Source organism: Myxocyprinus asiaticus, chromosome 5 (assembly GCF_019703515.2).
Source record: "Myxocyprinus asiaticus isolate MX2 ecotype Aquarium Trade chromosome 5, UBuf_Myxa_2, whole genome shotgun sequence".
Taxonomy (NCBI): Eukaryota; Metazoa; Chordata; class Actinopteri; order Cypriniformes; family Catostomidae; genus Myxocyprinus; species Myxocyprinus asiaticus.
The window spans coordinates 44,922,656-44,942,182 of record NC_059348.1 but is presented as its reverse complement, the minus strand read 5'-3'; the positions used below and the strand labels follow the sequence as shown (position 1 = coordinate 44,942,182).

The window sequence follows — 19,527 nt, the reverse complement described above, 5'->3', positions numbered from 1 at the left end:
ATGTGTGTGATTGTGTATTTATCCCCTCGGGGCTTGCCGTAGAAAGGATTACGCCACTTATGTGAGAAAATTAGTTGCGTTCAATAAACCTACTGTTCCGTCTGTGATTGCTCTGTTTTCTACATTTTATTGTCAGTTATCCTCATTTTAGTGTATGAAAATCGTGGTGTTTCGTCGGGCCTGGTGTGTACAGACAGGTTGCTTGTCGCTGGAATCTCATCGCGTCACGTCTGGTTAGGACACGGTGTAAGGAAATCAGTGTTCTAGTTTACATGATGTTTCAGAATGCCACTTTCTGCAAAAACCTTGGAATAAACCGTTTTCCTAAGTGCATGTAAACGTGGTCAGTATATATTAGAAAAAAAGTGAAAAGGTTTACTTTTAAGGTTGGGGTTTAGGTTTGGGTTAGTCTTTTGCAATTATCAGCTGTATAAAAGCAATAGAAGTTTATGCTGCCCTGCAAGAGCAAAACAGAAACTGCACATTTAGTCATATTTGAGTTATGAAAATGGCTTTAAAGACATTTTTTTCCAGTTTCAGTGTTGCCATAGTTACAGTATTGTATATCCTCATTTAGATAAATAGGAAAATGTGTGTGTGTGTGCACGTGTGCATTACCCTAAAAACTCTCAGAGAGTCCACTGATATCTGTTCATCTTACATTTGGGTTAGTTTTGTATTGTATATCAGAAGAGCCTCTCCACTTTGTTAGATCAGAGACAGACATCATTGATAATGTCCATCACTCTAAAATCTGTAAGCAGATTTTTGGATCATTTTTAATATTTTTCATTGTTTTTTCCCTATAATTGGACAGGATAGTTAAGAATTTACAGGAAACAATTGAACCCTAAAGATAGGGGGCCAGCCCATTAAAAAATGTGTTCCGGGCCCTGTGAAGTTTAGCGATGTCCCTGGGTAGCACACATGCTACGCCATGTTGAGCCGAAGTGCTAATGCCAGTTAGGCATGTTTAAATCCGATTTATGTCTTTTTAAATAACATAAATTCTTTTGCAGATGCCTTTATTCAAAGTGACAAACAGGGCCTTAAAGCTATACATTTAATCAGTATGTCATTACCTGTGTTGTCTGGGAATCCAACCCATGACCTTGTTGTTAGCTCTTCTTCATGTTGGGAATATATAAATGTTCTTACCTGATATTTAGTGCAGCCAATTTTGTGTAACTGGCTAACATTTGCATATGTTGTTTCTGGTGCCAGAGTTTGTTGATTTGTTTGTTTGTTTATGTGTAGCTTAATGGGGTGTTAAGGGTCATCATGGAGCCATTGCTAGGAGACATGCCTCTTGTTGGAGCACTGTCTATATTCTTCCTCAAGAAACCGGTACGTAATCTCAACATATGCACACACACACACACACACCCACCAATGAAAACACTCTTTCTCTCTTTATGTCTTTATCTAATCAGTTTTTACTGCATACCTGACTTTCTTACATTAGACTATCAAACAACATAAAGAAATGATGAGAATGTGCCTATTATTTAATAAACACACACACACACACACACCCTAGTAACTCCAGTGGTTTTAACAGCCAGTCTTTCCATAAACTCAAAACACTGCTCTTACCTGCTTTTCAGAAACTGCTGCAATCAAACAAGATCTCTAAATCTATAGCCATTCAAGCTGTCTGAAAACTTTAAACTGTTAATTGAAATGAGCAGAAATTGTGATCCCCAAATAGTAATGAAACTGCATTTTTATTGGTTGTCTTCGGTGGTGTTGATCTGAAAGGGAACGTAATTTTATATCTTTAAAGGGATAGTTCACCCAAAAGTGAAAATTCTCTCTTTATTTACTCACCCTCATGCCATCTAATATGCAAATTACTTACTTTCTTCTGCAGAACACAAACAAAGATTTTTAGTAGAACATCTTTGTTTGTGTTCAGCAAAAGAAAGAAAGTCATACATATCTGGGATGGCATGAGGGTGAGTAAATGATGAGAGAATTTTCATTTTTGGGTGAACTATCCCTTTAAGTCTCATAAACAGTTTTATTAGACCTGCTTCCATTAGAGCAGCAGCTGCTTCAATACACTGCCTGTGTCCAATCGGAGTAAAAAGTCTTAACTGCATGGCTCTGATTGGATATAGGTGCTATAACTGAAGTTGTTAACCATTTAATCACCTTTTAGCTTTTTTGCAGTTCACTTAAATAGTCATTCCATATAGTCTCACATGTATGTATAATAATTATAAAAGCATTGGAAAATGTTTAAAATATTCTTAGATGTAGCATGTTGCAAAGCAGGACACTGCTTGACATGTCATGTCAACTACCCTCCGACAGCCATAGCTCAATAATTTTTGTGTGTTTGTCTCTGTCAGTTGCTGGATATAAACTGGACTGGTCTTACAAACATGCTGGACATCCCAGGAATAAAGTAAGTGACACACAAGACACTACAGTACAGAATGTTCTGTGTGTTTGTATAGATGAGTATTTGTGTGTATAATGATTTTGTAAGCAAATTATTATATCAGCTTTGTAAAACCAAGAAGTAGACCAGGCAACATACACATGCTGTCACGTTTTTTTGTATTTTGAGGTGGCACAGATAACGCACTCTCTCACATGCATTATGCACACTGCAGTCTCAGAAATTTTGCTCTTCCTGTCTGACAACATCTGAGGATCCATGGAAACGCCCTCTTGTAATAGTGGGAAGAAATAAGTGTTTTATCATAAACGTTGACCCATCAGCCCCTACCAACAATCTTTTTGAGATTTCAGTCCAAACATAGAGTTAAGTATGTTTGCCCCAGTGGAGTAACCTTAGATCTTTCCTATCTTTCTCTCTCTCTCTCTCTCTCTCTCTCTCTCTCTCTCTCTCTCTCTCTCTCCTTTTATAGTCATATTCCTAGGTGAAGCTGGTGTTGTGTGTGTTGTGGTTAAGGCATGTGAAATAAGATTTTGTCCTTGTTACATTCTCTCACAGACACTCACACCCTCCTAAAACAGTCACATTTGAAACTTCTGGGGTGATGGTAAAGCTAACTTCAATCTGAATTCTTTGATCTCTACATCTGATTAATCTTAAGTAAAGGAATTTTCTGGGTTTAATACATGTTAAACTCAATCGACAGCATTTGTGGCATAATGTTAATTACCACAAAAATTTATTTCGCCAATGGGGCCAATTTTTAGAGCGTTTAAAGGCAGAAATGTGAAGCTTGTAGTTTATAAAAGCACTTAATTCTTCTGGTAAAATGTATGTGTTATTTGAGGTGTATTTTGACTCGTTTCTTGTTTTCTTTACAAAAAAGCAAAAATCTTGGTTACAGTGAGGCACTTACAATGGAAGTGAATGGGGGCCAATTTTTTTTTAAAGAAAAGGAGGGACGAGCCGGAAAAAAATGATTTTGGTAATCATCGTTGTGCCACAATTGCTGTCGATTGAGCTTAACTTGTATTGAACCCAGAATATTCCTTTAAGAACATCGTAATGACTGTAGTATAAAACCTAAGACAAAATGTGTTAAAATTCACACATCTAAAGTGCAAATAGAAGGCTGATGTAAGTATGGAAGTATAGTGTAGTACACATTTGTTACTATTTTTGTCCTCTTTATCCCAAATGATGTCACATGATCTAAAAGAGAGAAAAATAAAAATACTAGATTAGTGAAGTTTGTCAAAACAAATTTTGATGTTGACTAGCCTTGTCTAAAAGTTTTAAATTGTTTTAAACACTTAAAGGTTTTACAGGACCTGCAGTCAGAAAGACAGACAGACAGATAGACAGGTAGATATATAGATCGATTGATCGAGAGGGAGCTCAGTGTAAAGCAGAATAAAGGTCTTGTGTGTGTTTGTTTACATTTACATTTTTGACAGTTGAAGTTTGAATATTCCTTTAATGTAAGTCTATGGAATTTTTTTATTGTTCGCTATGGGAAAGCTGCTTGTCGGATCAGTCAGAAAAGACATAGTACACTAAAGGTGTGGTCACACATACCTTCGCATGGCGAAATTCCATGGGCAAAATACAGTCATCTCAATGGGAATCTGCTCAATTCACGATCGTGCGATTAGTTTTCCGGTGGCAAAGAATTTCCCCTCGTGGATTTTGTGTGGAGTTCAAGTTTGGTGAACTTTTACAGCAAATTTGCCTCGTTGAACAATAGGAAGTTTCTTGGTTTGGCATTGACCTCCGTGTGGCTGGTGCTTTGTCCACAGCTACACTGAACATTCACAAGCGGCGAGTTTCTTTTTACATTTACTCTCCCAGAGTACAAAGTGCAGCATAAAAAAAAAAAAGCTGCTTGACAGTTATTTTTTGCTTATTTCACATGCACTCAACACTCACCCACTCTTTCTTTGCCCGCAGAATTTCACTGTGCGTAGGTAGGTGTGACTGCGCCTCAAGTCAGAACGGTCTGAAGGTCTGTGCCGAATTTGGTGGATGTGGTTTGAAAGGTGTAGGAGTCACAATTGATAATTTAAGTCTTGATTTAGGGATTTGGGAAAAAGCCTTAACCAAGTCTGTAGAATAACAGCATGCCAACATAATAATGCTTCAAGGGATGTTGACTGTTACCTCAACTGGTGGTTTTTGTAGAAGAAAAAAAAAGGTTAAACTCCCAAGAACAGACATTAAAATTAATTGTTCACCCCAAAATATAAATTCTGTCAATGTTCAGGCTGCTCTATTCCATTCAATAAAATTGGGTGAGAACCAGGTGCTGTCAAGCTCATAAAAGGACAAAAGACACGCATATGGACATGTGTCCATACAACTAGTGATAGACCAGTAAATCAGCCAGACGTTTTTTTTTTTTTTTTTTTTTTAGATTATCAGCTGATAATTGCGCCCACTTGGCTGATAAACAGAAATGGTTGTTGCTCTTAGTTTCTGTTCCAAAATCTACCAACAGACTTGCTAATGAATAGTTCACATTTTCTGTTTTCAAATATTTTGAGTAATTATTGTGTTGTCGTTTTTAGCGTTCAACTTATTTGCTGTTGTTAAATTGTATTATACATGTCTGCGGCATTATATCGGCTCTCCAGATATTGGTATGGGCATTGGCCATTCAAAAAACCCATATCGGTCGTACTACATAATGTTCTAAGTCTTCTGAAGCTATATGGTAGCCGTCCTAGTTACACTTCTAAATGTAACACTTGTTTTAATAAACACATTTTACAAGATGTGTGAATTTATTGAAAGATAGAATTTAATGTATTTGATTTGTTTTATTGTTAATTTGACATCATCATCATTTGTACTGATCTCTCTCTTTCTCACAGTGGCTTGTGTGACAGTATCATTCAGGATATCATCTACAGTTATCTGGTGTTGCCAAACAAAATCACTATTCCACTAGTAGAAGATGCACTGATTGCTAAACTCCGCTTTCCTATGCCCCAGGTGACACACACACACACACTGCATATACTGTTGTAACAAAACGCAGATCGGCGCTCAATCACACCCCTGCCTCCACAGCTGTATATATTGATTGTACTGTGTATATATAGTGTATACATTATGTATGGTATGTATGTATATGTGTGTGTTTGGTGTAGGGCATTCTGCGGATTCACTTCCTAGAGGCACAGGACTTGGTAGGAAAGGACAAATTTCTGGGTGGTTTGATAAAAGGGAAGTCTGACCCATATGGCGTTGTTCAGCTTGGTAACCAGCTCTTCCGATCTAAAGTCATCAAAGAGTCAGTAAACCCTAAATGGAATGAAGTATATGAGGTAAGGGTGTGTGGTGGTCTCTTTATATGGATATGTTTGTTTTTTTCACTTAATTCTTAAGTGATGTGTTTATGTGTATGTTTTAGGCATTTGTATATGATCACCCAGGACAGAATCTGTCGATAGAGTTGTTTGATGAGGACCCAGATAAGGATGATTTTTTGGGAGGGTAACCGCTCTGATTAATCAAGTTTATTGACTTATTGACTTGACTGATTTAACATGACAATCACATGACATCATCCTTCAGTATTGTGCCTCAAAGATCATCAGGATTTGTGTGTTTATTCAATCATTTGATTTTTCTCCTTTTCTCTAGCATTACAATCAACGTCGATGAACTGCAAAAGGAAAAGAAAGTAGATGAGGTACGAGTAAAATTTATTTTTTGTTTTACTTTTGTAATGTTTTAGAGAAGAGATGAAGACATGCTTCCAAAAAATGCAAACTGTTAAGTATAGGGTGATGCGGGGGCCTGGGTAGCTCAGTGGTAAAATACGCTGGCTACCACCCCTGGAGTTTGCTAGTTCGCTAGTTTGAATCCCAGAGTGTGCTGAGTGACTCCAGCCAGGTCTCCTAAGCAACCAAATTGGCCCGGTTGCTAGGGAAGGTAGAGTCACATGGGGTAACCTCCTTGTGGTCGCTATAATGTGGTTTGTTCTCGGTGGGGCGCATGGTGAATTGAGCGTGGTTGCCGCGGTGGATGGCGTGAAGCCTCCACACGCGCTATGTCTCCGTGGCAACGCGTTCAACAAGCCACGTGATAAGATGCGCGGGTTGACTGTCTCAGACGCGGAGGCAACTGGGATTTGTCCTCCGCCACCCGGACTGAGGCGAATCACTATGCGACCACGAGGACTTAGAACGCATTGGGAATTGGGCATTCCAAATTGGGAGAAAAAGGGGGAAAAATCCCCCCCCCCCCCCCCAAAAAAAAAAAGTATAGGGTGATGCTGCATTCACCTCATTTATTGTAAATGCAAGATGACAACATAAACTCTGAGCTGTTTTTGTCCTTGGATTCAATCAGAATTATTTGTTTCTATGGCAATGCTCATAATGGCAAAATGGATCCACGTGTATCTTTGTTGTAAATGACAGCAAAATACTTTAGCTACGTTAATTCATCTTTATATGCTCTTGCAAAATAATTCAGAAAAATTGAACATTGGCTATAATAAAAGGGCATTTCAAACATGAAATACTGAAGTGCAGAGAACTGCTCAGGCCATTTTTGGTTCTTTTTTTATATGATGGTCAAGTTACAGAAGTAGGAGCTTAAAATGAATTAAATTCAGAGATTCCAACTTGTAATTACAAGATCGACAAAGCCATGAGCGTTTTTACTCTTCAGAAACCCAATTACAACAGTCCGACATGACATGATACAGCATTACACCTTGCAGTCATAAGTTAAGCATGATACTTTCTGGAGTGTTTATAGTTTGTACAAAAATGTTAAAAATGACAATTTAATAAAGTGTTTTTAACAAATGATTGTGGTATACATGTGCTATTGTAACACATCCCTTCTGTGTCTGTGTTTTGTTTTTTTAGTGGTTTGTTCTTGATGATGTTGCTACAGGCAAGCTTCACCTGAAAATTGAATGGCTTTCTCTGCTCCCTACACCTGATAAACTCGACGAGGTAACTTATGCGCACATGCATTTGTTTTTACTATCATAGTGGGGACCTCCCATGGACATTTGTTCTTAGCTAATATAATATATGACTGTAGACTAACCCCCAAACCCTTACCGTAATCCTAACACTAAAACAATACTTTTTAAGTATAAAATAAGACATTATTAAATCTCTTTATGGAGCTGACTACCAGGAAGGATCATAAAATCGAGTATATGGGGTTTGTTGAAACAGGCATTTTTTTTATTTATTTTTTTTGGTGCATCCGTTGTTTTCTGAACAGCAAAAAAAAAAAAAAGAGGAAAAAAATAAAATAAATCTAATGTTACAAACCAGATCCAAACCACATCTAAATGTGATTTTAAAATTTGATTAATTTCAGGGTTATTTTTTGGAATGTGTCTTAATCGTAGCTCATTTCAAATAGTTATTGTCATCATTTGAGTTGTGATGCTTAAGTAATGTAATGCAAAGTGCACAGTATTATCTGGACCTGTTTCCAAATACACATGCTCACACACTCTTTTCTAGGGGTGTAACGATTTATTGTGGCACAGTACATCGTGGTTCAAAAATGTGACGATGCGCATCATGGGTATTGGACAGGTTTTCTTTATTATTATTATTATTATTATTATTATTATTATTATTACTTTAGCGTCTGTTCCAACCAATACGCGCACCGTCATACGCCTACGTAACGTGGGCATACAAATGGAAATCGCTTCATTGCACACAAGGAGCTCTAAAATAAGACTGCACACTAGCAGCCACAGGTGTTGTACATTGAGTTAATATGTAAATGAAAGAAATATTTTTGAAAAGAATATTTAGATGTAATCAGAGACATTATTTTTCTAGAAAAATAATATTTTAATTAAAAATATTTTAAATGTATGTAATTAGTGACAGTGTGTAAGCAGCATATGTATCGAACATAATTTTGTATTTTTAGTGAGCAGAATTATTAGCTAATATTTCCATTTGGTGTCACCATTGCCCTGTTCTGGACTGATTCATTTAGCACTTTTAAGAACAATACTTTTAGCTTAATTTTAAAGGGAAGGAACTGTTTTGCTTTAAAAGTAATAAAAATAAATAAATTAATAAATAAAAACTTTCAAACGTAACTTCTTGATTCAGGCTTGGTTTAAAGAATCTTGAACTGAACCAATTTGTGTGATGAGGGAAACGTTACACCCCTACTTTTTTCTCAAATAGCGTGTCACATTGCATAAATCCAGGCCAAAATGGATTTTCTGTGGAAAATCTGAGGAATTCTGTGGAATAGATTTAAAAGTGTGTTAAACGGAGCTGGGAGTTAAAAAAAAAAAATGAAAACGCAAGGGGCTGGAGATGAGTAGATCTTTGTGATTGAGCGGCGTTCAGATTGTGCAGAGATCTGGACTTCTGTGCTTGCAGATTCAGTGTGGACCTAACTATATGACATTCACTGTGAGTGAAGAAGTGAACGAGGCAGCTGTTTTGGACCCAATATATTGTTTGCATGAACGTGTAAATGCAGTAATGCCTCTGGTGCTTATGTTCTCTCATGCACCTGATTTCAGCTCCTTTGTGAAATGTCATGATTGGCATGAGCAGAGGCAAAACTTCCAGTTTTTCGTACTCTTTCCTCACTGACAGTTGTTGTATGAGAAAGTCTAATGCTTACATCAATACTGCAGACTATGCTGTCTGAACGAACTGATCAGATTTGATTATTTGCAAAACAACAGTGTTAAGAGTCAGTCCTAAAGATCATATTCAAAAACCAAATCGGATTTGTGGACAGTGTGAACAAAGCCTTGGTCTCCACAAAGTAAAACCTGACACATACGCACAGATTCAATGCTGATAGAGATTTAATGTTTTGTATTTCAGGTTTTAAGCAGCATTAAAGCAGATAAGGGGCAAGCAAATGACGGATTGTCATCAGCTTTATTACTGGTGCACCTGGACTCAGCCAAAAACCTGCCAGTGAGCACACACACACAAATCTCACATTCATACACACCTACATACACTTCCTTTCCTTCTTGCTTTCCTGTCTTTCACCTTTTCTTCACCTACTCCCTAAGAATTGTTCACTCTTTTATCTGATATCACTTCTAGTAGTCGACCGATATATCACCGATAAATTTGTTTCTTGAGGGCGCTGAGAATCACCTGCTTGCATGTGAAGCATGGCTCTCCTCTACAGTTCCCTGTAACTTTTTTAATTTTCTTTTCCAATGATAAAAGGCAAATATCAATAAAACTTCTGCAAATATGCAGATATCTCATTTAAACAGAGCTCAGCAAGAAAAGACGCTGACTACCACACCTGGAGTCTCAAGCAACCAATTGGCCCGGTTGCTAGGGTGGGTAGAGTCACGTTGGGTTAACCTCCTCGTGGTCGCTATAATGTGTGGTTCTCACTCTCGGTGGGGCACGTTGGTGTGTTGTGCGTGGATGCTGCAGAGAATAGCGTGAAGCCTCCACGGTCTCCACGGTAACGCGCTGAACAAGTCACGTGATAAGATGCGTGGATTGACGGTCTCAGACGCGGAGGCAAATGAGATTCGTCCTCCGCCACCCGGATTGAGGCGAGTCACTACGCCACCACAAGGACTTGGAGCGCATTGGGATTTGCGCATTCCAAATTAGGGAGAAAAGGGGAGAAAATAAAAAAAGAGAGAGAGAGAGAGAGTCAGTCTGTGACAATCCAAGCTGGTCATCAAGGCCGTTTAAACTGTCAGTAGATTGCTGTTGCTCCCGCTGGATACGCACGAGCACATGAGGGCAACTTCAAAGTAAAAGCGCTGTAAGTAAATGTCTTATTCACTATGAACTGTAGGTACATGATTCTGTATTTTTTGAGAAAATGCGATTTGTTTATGCACACATGCCATCCATGGTTGCTGGACTACTGTGTGTACTGTTATTTCCTTCTTCCTAATATATTAATCATATCTTCATGTGCAAATAAATTACTAAAATTTGATGACTAAACAGAAATCAGAAGAAACTGCTATGTACCATTTAAAATACAATATTGTATAGGTTATATTATTATTATAAGTTAAAGTTTAGTGTGAAATTGAGTAAATATAGTGCTTAATAAGAGTTTATTCATTATTGAGCAATTTTATATTTATGTTATTTAATATACTGTGTGATATATCGTCATTGTATCGGCCTACTGGCTCTGCTCTCTGGATATTGGCATCAGCCATTAAAAAAAACTCATATCGGTCGATCACTAATCACTTCATCTACACTTGTTTTTGGTTTTCTTCTTTCATCCTCTGTTTCTTTCTGTCGCCCCTCTCTGGTTTCCTGTCATTGAAGAGTGTTTTTGAGGGGCATGTGGGCACTGGGTGTCTGCAAGAGCGCCGCTCTGCTGGGCTGGTGTTTTGTGAGAACACTGCTGCCCTCTACAGGACAATGTTTGTGAGTCACTTTGCTGGCATGTTGATTTTATTTTGCACCTTGCATTTTACCTGCATTTTGTGCATCGACTGCTAGTTTCTCTGATTGCAAAAGTCTTCTTGTTAGATCTCTACTTCCCTTTTGCACTTACAATCTTCCTCTAATCCTTTATGTGCTCGGACTTTATTTTCTTGTTTTCAGCACGCTTGCGTTCATAGAGGCCCCACCCACATTTTCACAATATCATCAGAGGTGTTTTAGTGTATGTCGTTTTCCTCTTTTGTTGACGTGTCCTCATGTTTTTTTAAAGAGGTGTTTTGATCAGAGGCAGTTCCGTGCAATCTTTATTTTTGTTATCTTATTGTATCACATTTCTAACAACACAATACAACCATATTATCCCTGAGGGATCTTTTTTTTTTTTTTTTATATATGAACACCTATGAGGAGATATGGTTTAATTGTTAAAATGTAAGCAAAAACTTTGGAAAATGTTAAAGAAAAAATATATAATATGAAATATGCAATGTAATGAAATATTAATATGCAATGATTAAGATGAAGTAGCTAAAGATTAAAAATATCTATGTCTTCAAATATAAATTTTAATATAAATAAATATATATATATATATATATATATATATATATATATATATATATATATATATATATATATATATACAGTATATATAAATCTTGTTAAACTATTCTCAGACTGAACTGAATATTGGCATGATAGCACTATTTTTATATGTTTTATCCCTTAGATTAGTTGCTTTGGATAAAAGTATCTGCTAAATGAATACATGTAAATGAGACAGGAGTGGGTGGGGCTATTAGACCACTTCTGCAGTTAGACAGGTGTGTCTGTGAGGTTTAGTTTCAGTTTCAGGTGTAGTAGAATGTCATTTTTGTGCACGTTGAAAGAAACAGGTGTCACGTGGCACTTCACTGTAAGCCATTCATTATAATGCATCAGCTATATGAGCTCATGCTTCTTTCTACCACCCTCATTTGTCATTTGAAAGGATGAATTGGATTAAAACATCTTGAATCATCAGCTTCCCATGAGCTGGTATATATTTCTGCATCCAGATGTGTTGCAGTTTCATTTTCAGTGAAGTGTAGGTTGGACTCCTGTTGATTCTCTTTGGATTGCTGTGTTTATTTCTCTTTCATCTTTGTGCATCATGGTCTTCTAATTGTTTTATATCACTTTCCCTGACATTTAAATTGTGTACTATCCTGTGCCCACTCTCCAGACTTCAGTAGTCAAACAGAGATTAATAAAACCTTTCATGCCCTTTTATATCTGAGCAAGTGTAGGTCATAAACATAGTCTCAGCCTTGGAACACCCACAAACCACCTACAGTCTTATCGCTGACTGATGCATATTCCACACAAAACTGGAAAGCACTTTCTCGATCTGGCAAGCTCTAATCTGATTGGCTGACTTTACGTAACTTCTGGGGGTAACTGCACACAGGGTTTGTACCAATAAATGATACAACGTGTGCTTTTGAGGATGAAATATTCACTGGATTTGCCAGTTACCCCTAAACGGCACGTAAAAACAAAACAAACTGTAGTTGGTTGGTTTACATGACAATAAAATGAACAGAATAAGCTGTGATGAGGACCAGACTTTATGCAGCAAGTCAAAAGTCTGGCTGTGCATGACTAGCTGCAAACTGGTAATGAGACCTCGCCTCTTTTTACATACTGTGATCTGATTTGTGTGCTCTGTTAGGACTGCTTTATTAATTGAACATTAATTATTGTTGTATTAACTGAGTACAAGTTTTAATGGGTTTACCAATTAATCTACAAACAATAAAAAAAGAGACCCCTTCTTTTATCATTTCATCAAATTAACCATGCATTTAATTCTTTACCCTCAATTCATTGTGTTATGTGTGCTTGTTTGCATGTGTTTGTGTGAGAGAGACTGAATATTCCAGGGTGTCTGTGTGTGTTTTTATGTAATTACAAATTTAAATCTGCATGCCATCCTCCTAATAATCCTGCCTGTATTTGTGTGTGTTGTCCTTTTCTGCTTGGGGAAATAAGCGCAATCCTTTAGAATTCAACTATGCAGGTCCGAAGAAGGGTAAAGCCAGTAAAGCGACAAAGGTAACACAACACAACCAGTTTTCTCAGTTCATGCACACATACATCCAATAGACAGGTGTTGAAAGACTACCCAGGATGATTTAGTTAATCATGCAGATCTCCCCACAGCAGGTACCATGTGTGCTGTCTGTCTGCTTTGATTAACTGCATGCAGATCTAAACCTGTATCTGAAACACAGTGTGACTGACTGTCTGAAACGCACTGAATTCAGACTGTAAGGGGATCTCTGAACACAGTTGAGAGGCATTTCATGAATCAACTAAGCAGCCAAGACACACATGTGTCTTTATGACAATCTTTGATTGATTGTATGATAGAATTCCATTGTTATTTAGTATTTAAAGGTGCACTCAGTAATTTTTTGTTTATGTTGTGCTGGCTGATATAGCAGGATAAGTCATGGACTTGGACTGACACCCAGCGACATGGATGCAGCAGTATTATGCAAAAGCAATATTTTTCAGTTACCAATATCATTGTAGAAATGCTCCATTCACAGTTAAGGAATATTCCGGGTTCAATACAAGTTAAACTCAATCGACAGCATTTGTGGCATAATGTTGATTACCACTAAACTGAACTTCGAATCGTCCCTCCTTTTCTTTAAAAAAAGCAAAAATCTGGATTACAGTGAGGCACTTACAATGGAAGTGAATGGGGCCAGTTTAAAGGCAGAAATGTGAAGCTTATCATTTTATAAAAGCACTTACATTAATTATTTTGTTAAAAATTTGACCTGTAAATGTGTTTAAATTGTTATTTTGACAGTCATTTTAGGGATTTAGGGTTTGTCGATATTACATCGTCATGGCAACGAAGTTGTAAAATTGGCAATAACTTCACACAGAAAGGTTAATAAGTGCTTTTATCACACTAAAATCATGTTTACTTGCATATTGTTTATGTCTTGTGGCTGTACTTTTGAAAAAGTTTTGTAACGTTCAAAAATTGGCCCCCAACCACTTCCATTGTAAGTTCCTCACTGTGACCCAGATTTTTTGAGGGATGAGTCAAAATAAAAATTTTTTGGTTATCAGTATTATGCCACAAATGCTGTCAATTGAGCTTAACTTGTATTGAACCTGGAATATTCCTTTAGTTGATTTTATTCCCGGCAGTGAAGTGTCCAATATCAGACGGGTTACAGAGACAAAGTGAGTCATATTCATCTGGTGATGTGAGCTCAGCATGAGGAGCTTTTAAAGGAGTCTGGAATTCACCTTTGACTACATTGTTATTTATTTATATTCAAGTGTTTAGTTGAGGCTGACTTTTTATTTTATTTATTTGAATGTGAAAGGGATGTTAATTAAACTATGTGTTCATGACTTTGTTTAGTCCGGTAAGAAGGTCACCAGTGATCCCAGTCCATTGGTCCAGTTTACTGTGGGACACAAATCCTATGAGAGCAAGGTAAACACACTTGCATAAATTCAGGATTGAGAAACAAATTCAGTCAAGCATGTCTAAACATAGTTAAACAAGGAATAGTTCACCCAGAATTGAAAATTCTGTTATCTTTACTCACCCTCATGTTGTTCCAAACTTGTATGAATTTTTCTCTTCGACGGAACACAAGATTTGATTTAATTAAAATAATTTAATGAATGTTGAATTTAAAATGACAGTACATAGTGTTTCACTTTAACGCTTAATAAAGAACCCAAAAGTGTCATGCATCATATTCTAAGTCTTCTGAAGGCATACAGTCACTTTGAATGATGAACAGATCATAATTTATGTTGTTATTTGTGTCACGTGACCAGCATGAGGGTTGAGTAATTGGTGACAGAATTGTCATTTTTGGGTGAACTTGTCCTTTAACCTTTTTTTTTTTTTTTTTTTTTTTTTTCTTTTTATAAATACAGAAAGAAATGTCAGATTTCTTGAGCTGTATTGTCCTCATAAAATATCTTTACAATTATTAATAGAAAATGAGAGTCTTTGTGTGTAAAGCAATAATGCATTTGATTGGAGCCCCACACAATTACTGTTATGGGTCCCATTTAAATCCCATTTGTGCAGTTCTTTACTGGTATTTGAGTTCATCTGCACTGTGATTTCAGGATGGGAAAATAGAGACCTGGATCTCAAGCTTTTTGTGTTTTCACTGTTGCTACATATTAAATGGTCAAATATTTTACATTCTCTGTTAATTGTAGACACGATTTAAAACCATCGAGCCGGTTTGGGAGGAGGCCTTCACATTCCTGATTCACAATCCAAAGAGTCAAGAACTTGAAGTGGAGGTAAAAAAAAATAATAATACTTTTGAAGGAATTTATATCTCCCTGGACTTTCGTTAATATAATGTTTAGCATTCAAAATGTAACCAAAAGTCATGTCGTTATCATGATATATGTATATTGAATTGCAATTTCTTCACTCTTGCTTTTATTTGCATACTGATTTGTGATGTTAAACCATTTAAAGGTACTTTTACACTGCACAGTGCTTATGTGTTGATTCTTGTGTCCTGCCAACTGAGAACAAGAAGCATATTCATTGTCATGACAGCAGCAAAGTGGCTCAGATGCAGAATTTATTTACACAGAACCAAAACCTAAGCTTACCTAAAACTTTAATACTATTTTGGGTGCCTTGCAAGCACTGGTGTTTCCTACAGGAAATGCATATCTTCTTTCAGTTTTCTTTTGATTTTGCAGTAACCTGAACATTTTTTTGTGAGATTCACACTTATGCATAGTCGTGTGTGTGTGTGTGTGTGTGTGTGTGTGTGTGTGTGTGTGCGCGCACAGGTGAAGGATGAGAAACACGAGTGTTCTCTGGGGATGTTTTCTCTTCCTCTGTCTAAGCTGCTGCAGGAGGATCAGATGACGATCAGCCAGAGATTCCCCCTCAAGAACTCGGGACCAAATGCTACACTTAAAATGAAGATGGCCCTTAGGGTAACAAACAGTGCAGCTCTTTTGTGTATGTGTATATTGGGGGTGGTTGCATAGTGGGTAAAGATCTGGGATAGTAAGTCGTAGAGGTTAGGGTGCTTTCACACTTGGTTCGATTGCTTGGACCGAACACGAGTTCCTTTCCTCCCACCTCCCCCTGCGCCCGCTGGTCTATGTTCACATCATATTTTTTGGTTCTGAACCGCGGTTCAGTTTCGTCATCAGTGGGAGTACAAGCGGCAGATGTTTACCACTGTATCTAGGTAGCAACTCAAGAAGATGTCACTTCTTGTCTCTTTGGATTTACCATGAAAATTTTCCATGCACAGAACAACACTTGTGTTTGTCTTCCACGGATGCATTGAATGTGCAATGATGTGATGAATATTAGCGTTTGCCTGCCGCAAGCCTGCGGATGCATTGGAAGAGATGTGAAGAATGTGAGCTGCTCTCTGAAGGTGGTGTAGTTGGACACGAGCAGGTATGAGAAATGCATTATATCATGATAATTGCAATAGGGAGCCTGCAAAGACGCAAATTATGCGTCATCACAAGCAGTTCACTTCCGTGATTTGGTATGATTGTGTTCATATCAGCAGCAAACCATACTAGAGTTCACATGAACCGTACCCCAGACCACCTTTTCAAGCGGACCTGGGTGCGGTTCCCAGGTGCGCACCCAAGTTCGGGAAAACAGCGTTCACATTTTCCAAACGAACCAAACTTTGGCGTCATTCGACCCCGGGTGCGCACCAAAAGTGCTAGTGTGAAAGCACCGTCTATGGGTACAGCTTTAATTTATTGAGCTTGGGGAACTGGGTTCAAATCTGACCTACTGTAATACTGAATGTATTTTATTTTGACTAAACCAAACTAAATTGCAGTTGAATTTGACAGCCAGTGATTACTATGTAGATGGAAAAAAGCTGATGTGACATTTTGATAATAACTCCATTTGTGCTCCATGGGAGTTTGGAGCAACTTGAGGATTTCTTTAGTCCACAAAGTTTTAGACACTTTTTTTTTTTTTTTTAACCTACAATAATTGTGCAACTTAATTATTAATTAAAGATACACGTTTTTTTTTTTTTTTTTGTTTTTTAAAGTTGCATTAAAAATCCACTTGACTCAAAAATCTGTCTCCTCAGTTAAACAGGCAAGACACCTCTGACTTCAAGGTCCTCATTCAAGCCCCAGTAGATGCTGTTCATGAATTTGAGAACTGCTGCGATCCCTAATTAACATTGTGCTCTTGACTGCATTTTTTACTCTGGTTTGCTCCATGGCAGCTGTCCATGCAACGATTGAATTGTAAGTCCATCTAAAACACAATAACCGAAGTGTGTTTGTTCATTTCAGGTGCTCTGTTTGGAGAAGTTGGCTGTATCGGATCAGCCCTCTTCAGTCCAGATCCGCCGTCCCAGCGCAAGTGTTGGCCCCAACCCCTCCCCTCAGCAGAAACCTACTGTTTCAGAGCCCACCTCGACACCCAGAGCCCAGCCGACGCCAGCACCCATAACCCAGCCCACCCCAACATCCTCCCCACGGGTGGAGCCATTAACAGACAACACGCCATTGGAGGATTTGCCTTCCCGTCTGGCTAAATCAGAGCGGAGTTTATCTAACCTTGCCATTTCTGGTTCTCAAATTCACCTGAATAATAAAGAGCCAACACCCAGCATAGCATCCGATATCTCCAATCCCAGCGCCACCCTGGAGCTCCAGAGAACTATACAACAATTACAGAAGTATGTACAGCTCTCTGACATGACTTACACATAGGGTCAAAAATAACGAGGGCTTGGGGCAAAAAAGCCACGAAAGTGACAAAAAGTGTCACTGAAATTCAAAATGTCTGGCATTTTTTGAAATACATCTGTGTTTGTTTATTTATATTTTTGTATCTCAAATGTAAAAGTATGACACACAGTATATTTTTATATGGCTAGAAGAAATATGCCCTCTTAAAAAAACATGCCCCTGAAAATCAAGGATGCAAAAATTGTCCCTAAGGAATAGTTCACCCAAAAAAGAAAATTCTCTCATCATTTACTAACCTACATGCCATCACAGATGTGTATGACTTCCTTACTTCTGCTGAACACATACAAAGATTTTTTCAGCTCTATTGGTCCTAAAAATGCAGGTGAATGGTGGCCAAAATTTTGAAGCTCCAAAAGCATATAAAGGCAGCATAAAATAATCTATAAAACTAGTGTGTGATTCAACTATCCAGTGATTAAACCTATATCTTCAGAAGCGATATGATAGATATGGTTAAGAAAGAGATCAATATTTTACTATAAATCTCCACTTTCACATTCTTCTTCTTGTGTTGTAAATTTGTTGCCACCTACTGGGCAGGGAGGAACATTTATAGTAAAAAAAGGAATTAAATGTTGATCTGTTTCTTATCCACAATTATCATATTGATTCTTAAGACATTGAGTAAACCATTGGAGTCTTATGGATTACTTTTATGCTGACTTTATTAGCATTTTTTTAGCTTCAAAAGTTTGGTACCCATTCACTTGCATTGTACTGACCTACAGAGCTTATTCTTCTAAAGACCTTCATTTGTGTTCTGCACAAAAAAGAAAGGGATGGCATGAGGGTGAGTAAATGATGAGAGAATTTTCATTTTTGGGTTAACTATCCCTCTAATGCAAAAGTTCATAAAATTTCAAAAACCACTTAAACACACATTTTGACAATTTTTATCATATTTAGGCAAATTCCTTAGATGTGTATTATTGATGTTGACAGTTCGAGACCCTTTATCTCTGATGGTTTCAGTGGAATGTGTGTGTGTTCACAGTGGTGCCTCACCTGGTTTCGCTGCATTGGGTGAGATTCAGCTAACCATTAGGCACAGTCCCCAGAGAAACAGACTAATTGTTGTGGTACACAGCTGCAGGTACAATACAAACACACAGATTTGACCATTTATTTTTCAGAATTTCAGTGCTACAGAAGAGCTTAAACACACTGATCATGACTAACTGTAGAAAGCACACCACTTTTACCATTTTGAAGAATTATGCAGGAAGATTTAAATATGTAAGTACTGTATGTGTTTGTGTGTTTGCAGAAATCTGATCTCTTCCACTGGAAGTGGTTCTGATCCATATGTCCGTTTGTATTTGCTGCCTGATAAGCGACGCTCTGGACGCAGAAAAACAAACACAATAAAGAAAACTGTCAACCCGGTCTACGATCAGACGTTAGTCATCTTTCCCCCTCCAGTTCTTCCAGTTTTTCTTTACCAGTCAGCTCTGAATTTTTGAAATATTGCAATAACTTCTTTATGTGTTGATTTTATTTGTGTGCATGTGAGTGTAGGTTTGAATTCAGCGTATCACTTGTGGAGTTACACAGAAGAACTCTTGATGTGGCTGTAAAGAATGGAGGAGGAATCCTGTCAAAACACAGAGGCTTGCTTGGAAAGGTGAGATCCCTGACACCAGAAATAACATCCGTCATATCAAATATAACATAAAAAAACATTTCATACACAGTTTATATCATAGATCGCATCCCTCACATGGTTAATAGCATGAATAGCATCCTTCAGAGTATAATACAAAATTTAAATAACACACCTCATACAGTTTATATTGTCAGAGACATCCCTCAAACAATGCCAAACATCCTGGTCACCATGTATATCATAAATAACATTCAACATGC

The 19,527-nt window shown here is 37.6% G+C and overlaps 1 protein-coding gene across 2 annotated transcripts in view; it reads left to right on the top strand.

Moving 5' to 3' along the window:
• Nucleotides 1-19,527, top strand: part of LOC127440303 (extended synaptotagmin-2-like) — a 45,831-nt gene that overhangs the window by 21,402 nt on the left and 4,902 nt on the right. Inside the window, exons 6-21 of one of the 2 annotated variants that reach the window (XM_051696812.1) lie at nt 1,258-1,347; nt 2,358-2,413; nt 5,284-5,404; nt 5,563-5,739; nt 5,826-5,908; nt 6,059-6,107; nt 7,297-7,386; nt 9,265-9,360; nt 12,868-12,930; nt 14,270-14,344; nt 15,094-15,180; nt 15,691-15,840; nt 17,197-17,585; nt 18,656-18,754; nt 18,929-19,060; nt 19,180-19,285. In XM_051696812.1, coding sequence (XP_051552772.1) covers nt 1,258-1,347; nt 2,358-2,413; nt 5,284-5,404; nt 5,563-5,739; nt 5,826-5,908; nt 6,059-6,107; nt 7,297-7,386; nt 9,265-9,360; nt 12,868-12,930; nt 14,270-14,344; nt 15,094-15,180; nt 15,691-15,840; nt 17,197-17,585; nt 18,656-18,754; nt 18,929-19,060; nt 19,180-19,285 — 1,863 coding nt within the window. The remainder of the gene's footprint in view (nt 1-1,257; nt 1,348-2,357; nt 2,414-5,283; nt 5,405-5,562; nt 5,740-5,825; nt 5,909-6,058; nt 6,108-7,296; nt 7,387-9,264; nt 9,361-12,867; nt 12,931-14,269; nt 14,345-15,093; nt 15,181-15,690; nt 15,841-17,196; nt 17,586-18,655; nt 18,755-18,928; nt 19,061-19,179; nt 19,286-19,527) is intronic. The other variant, XM_051696813.1, reaches the window with a different exon arrangement.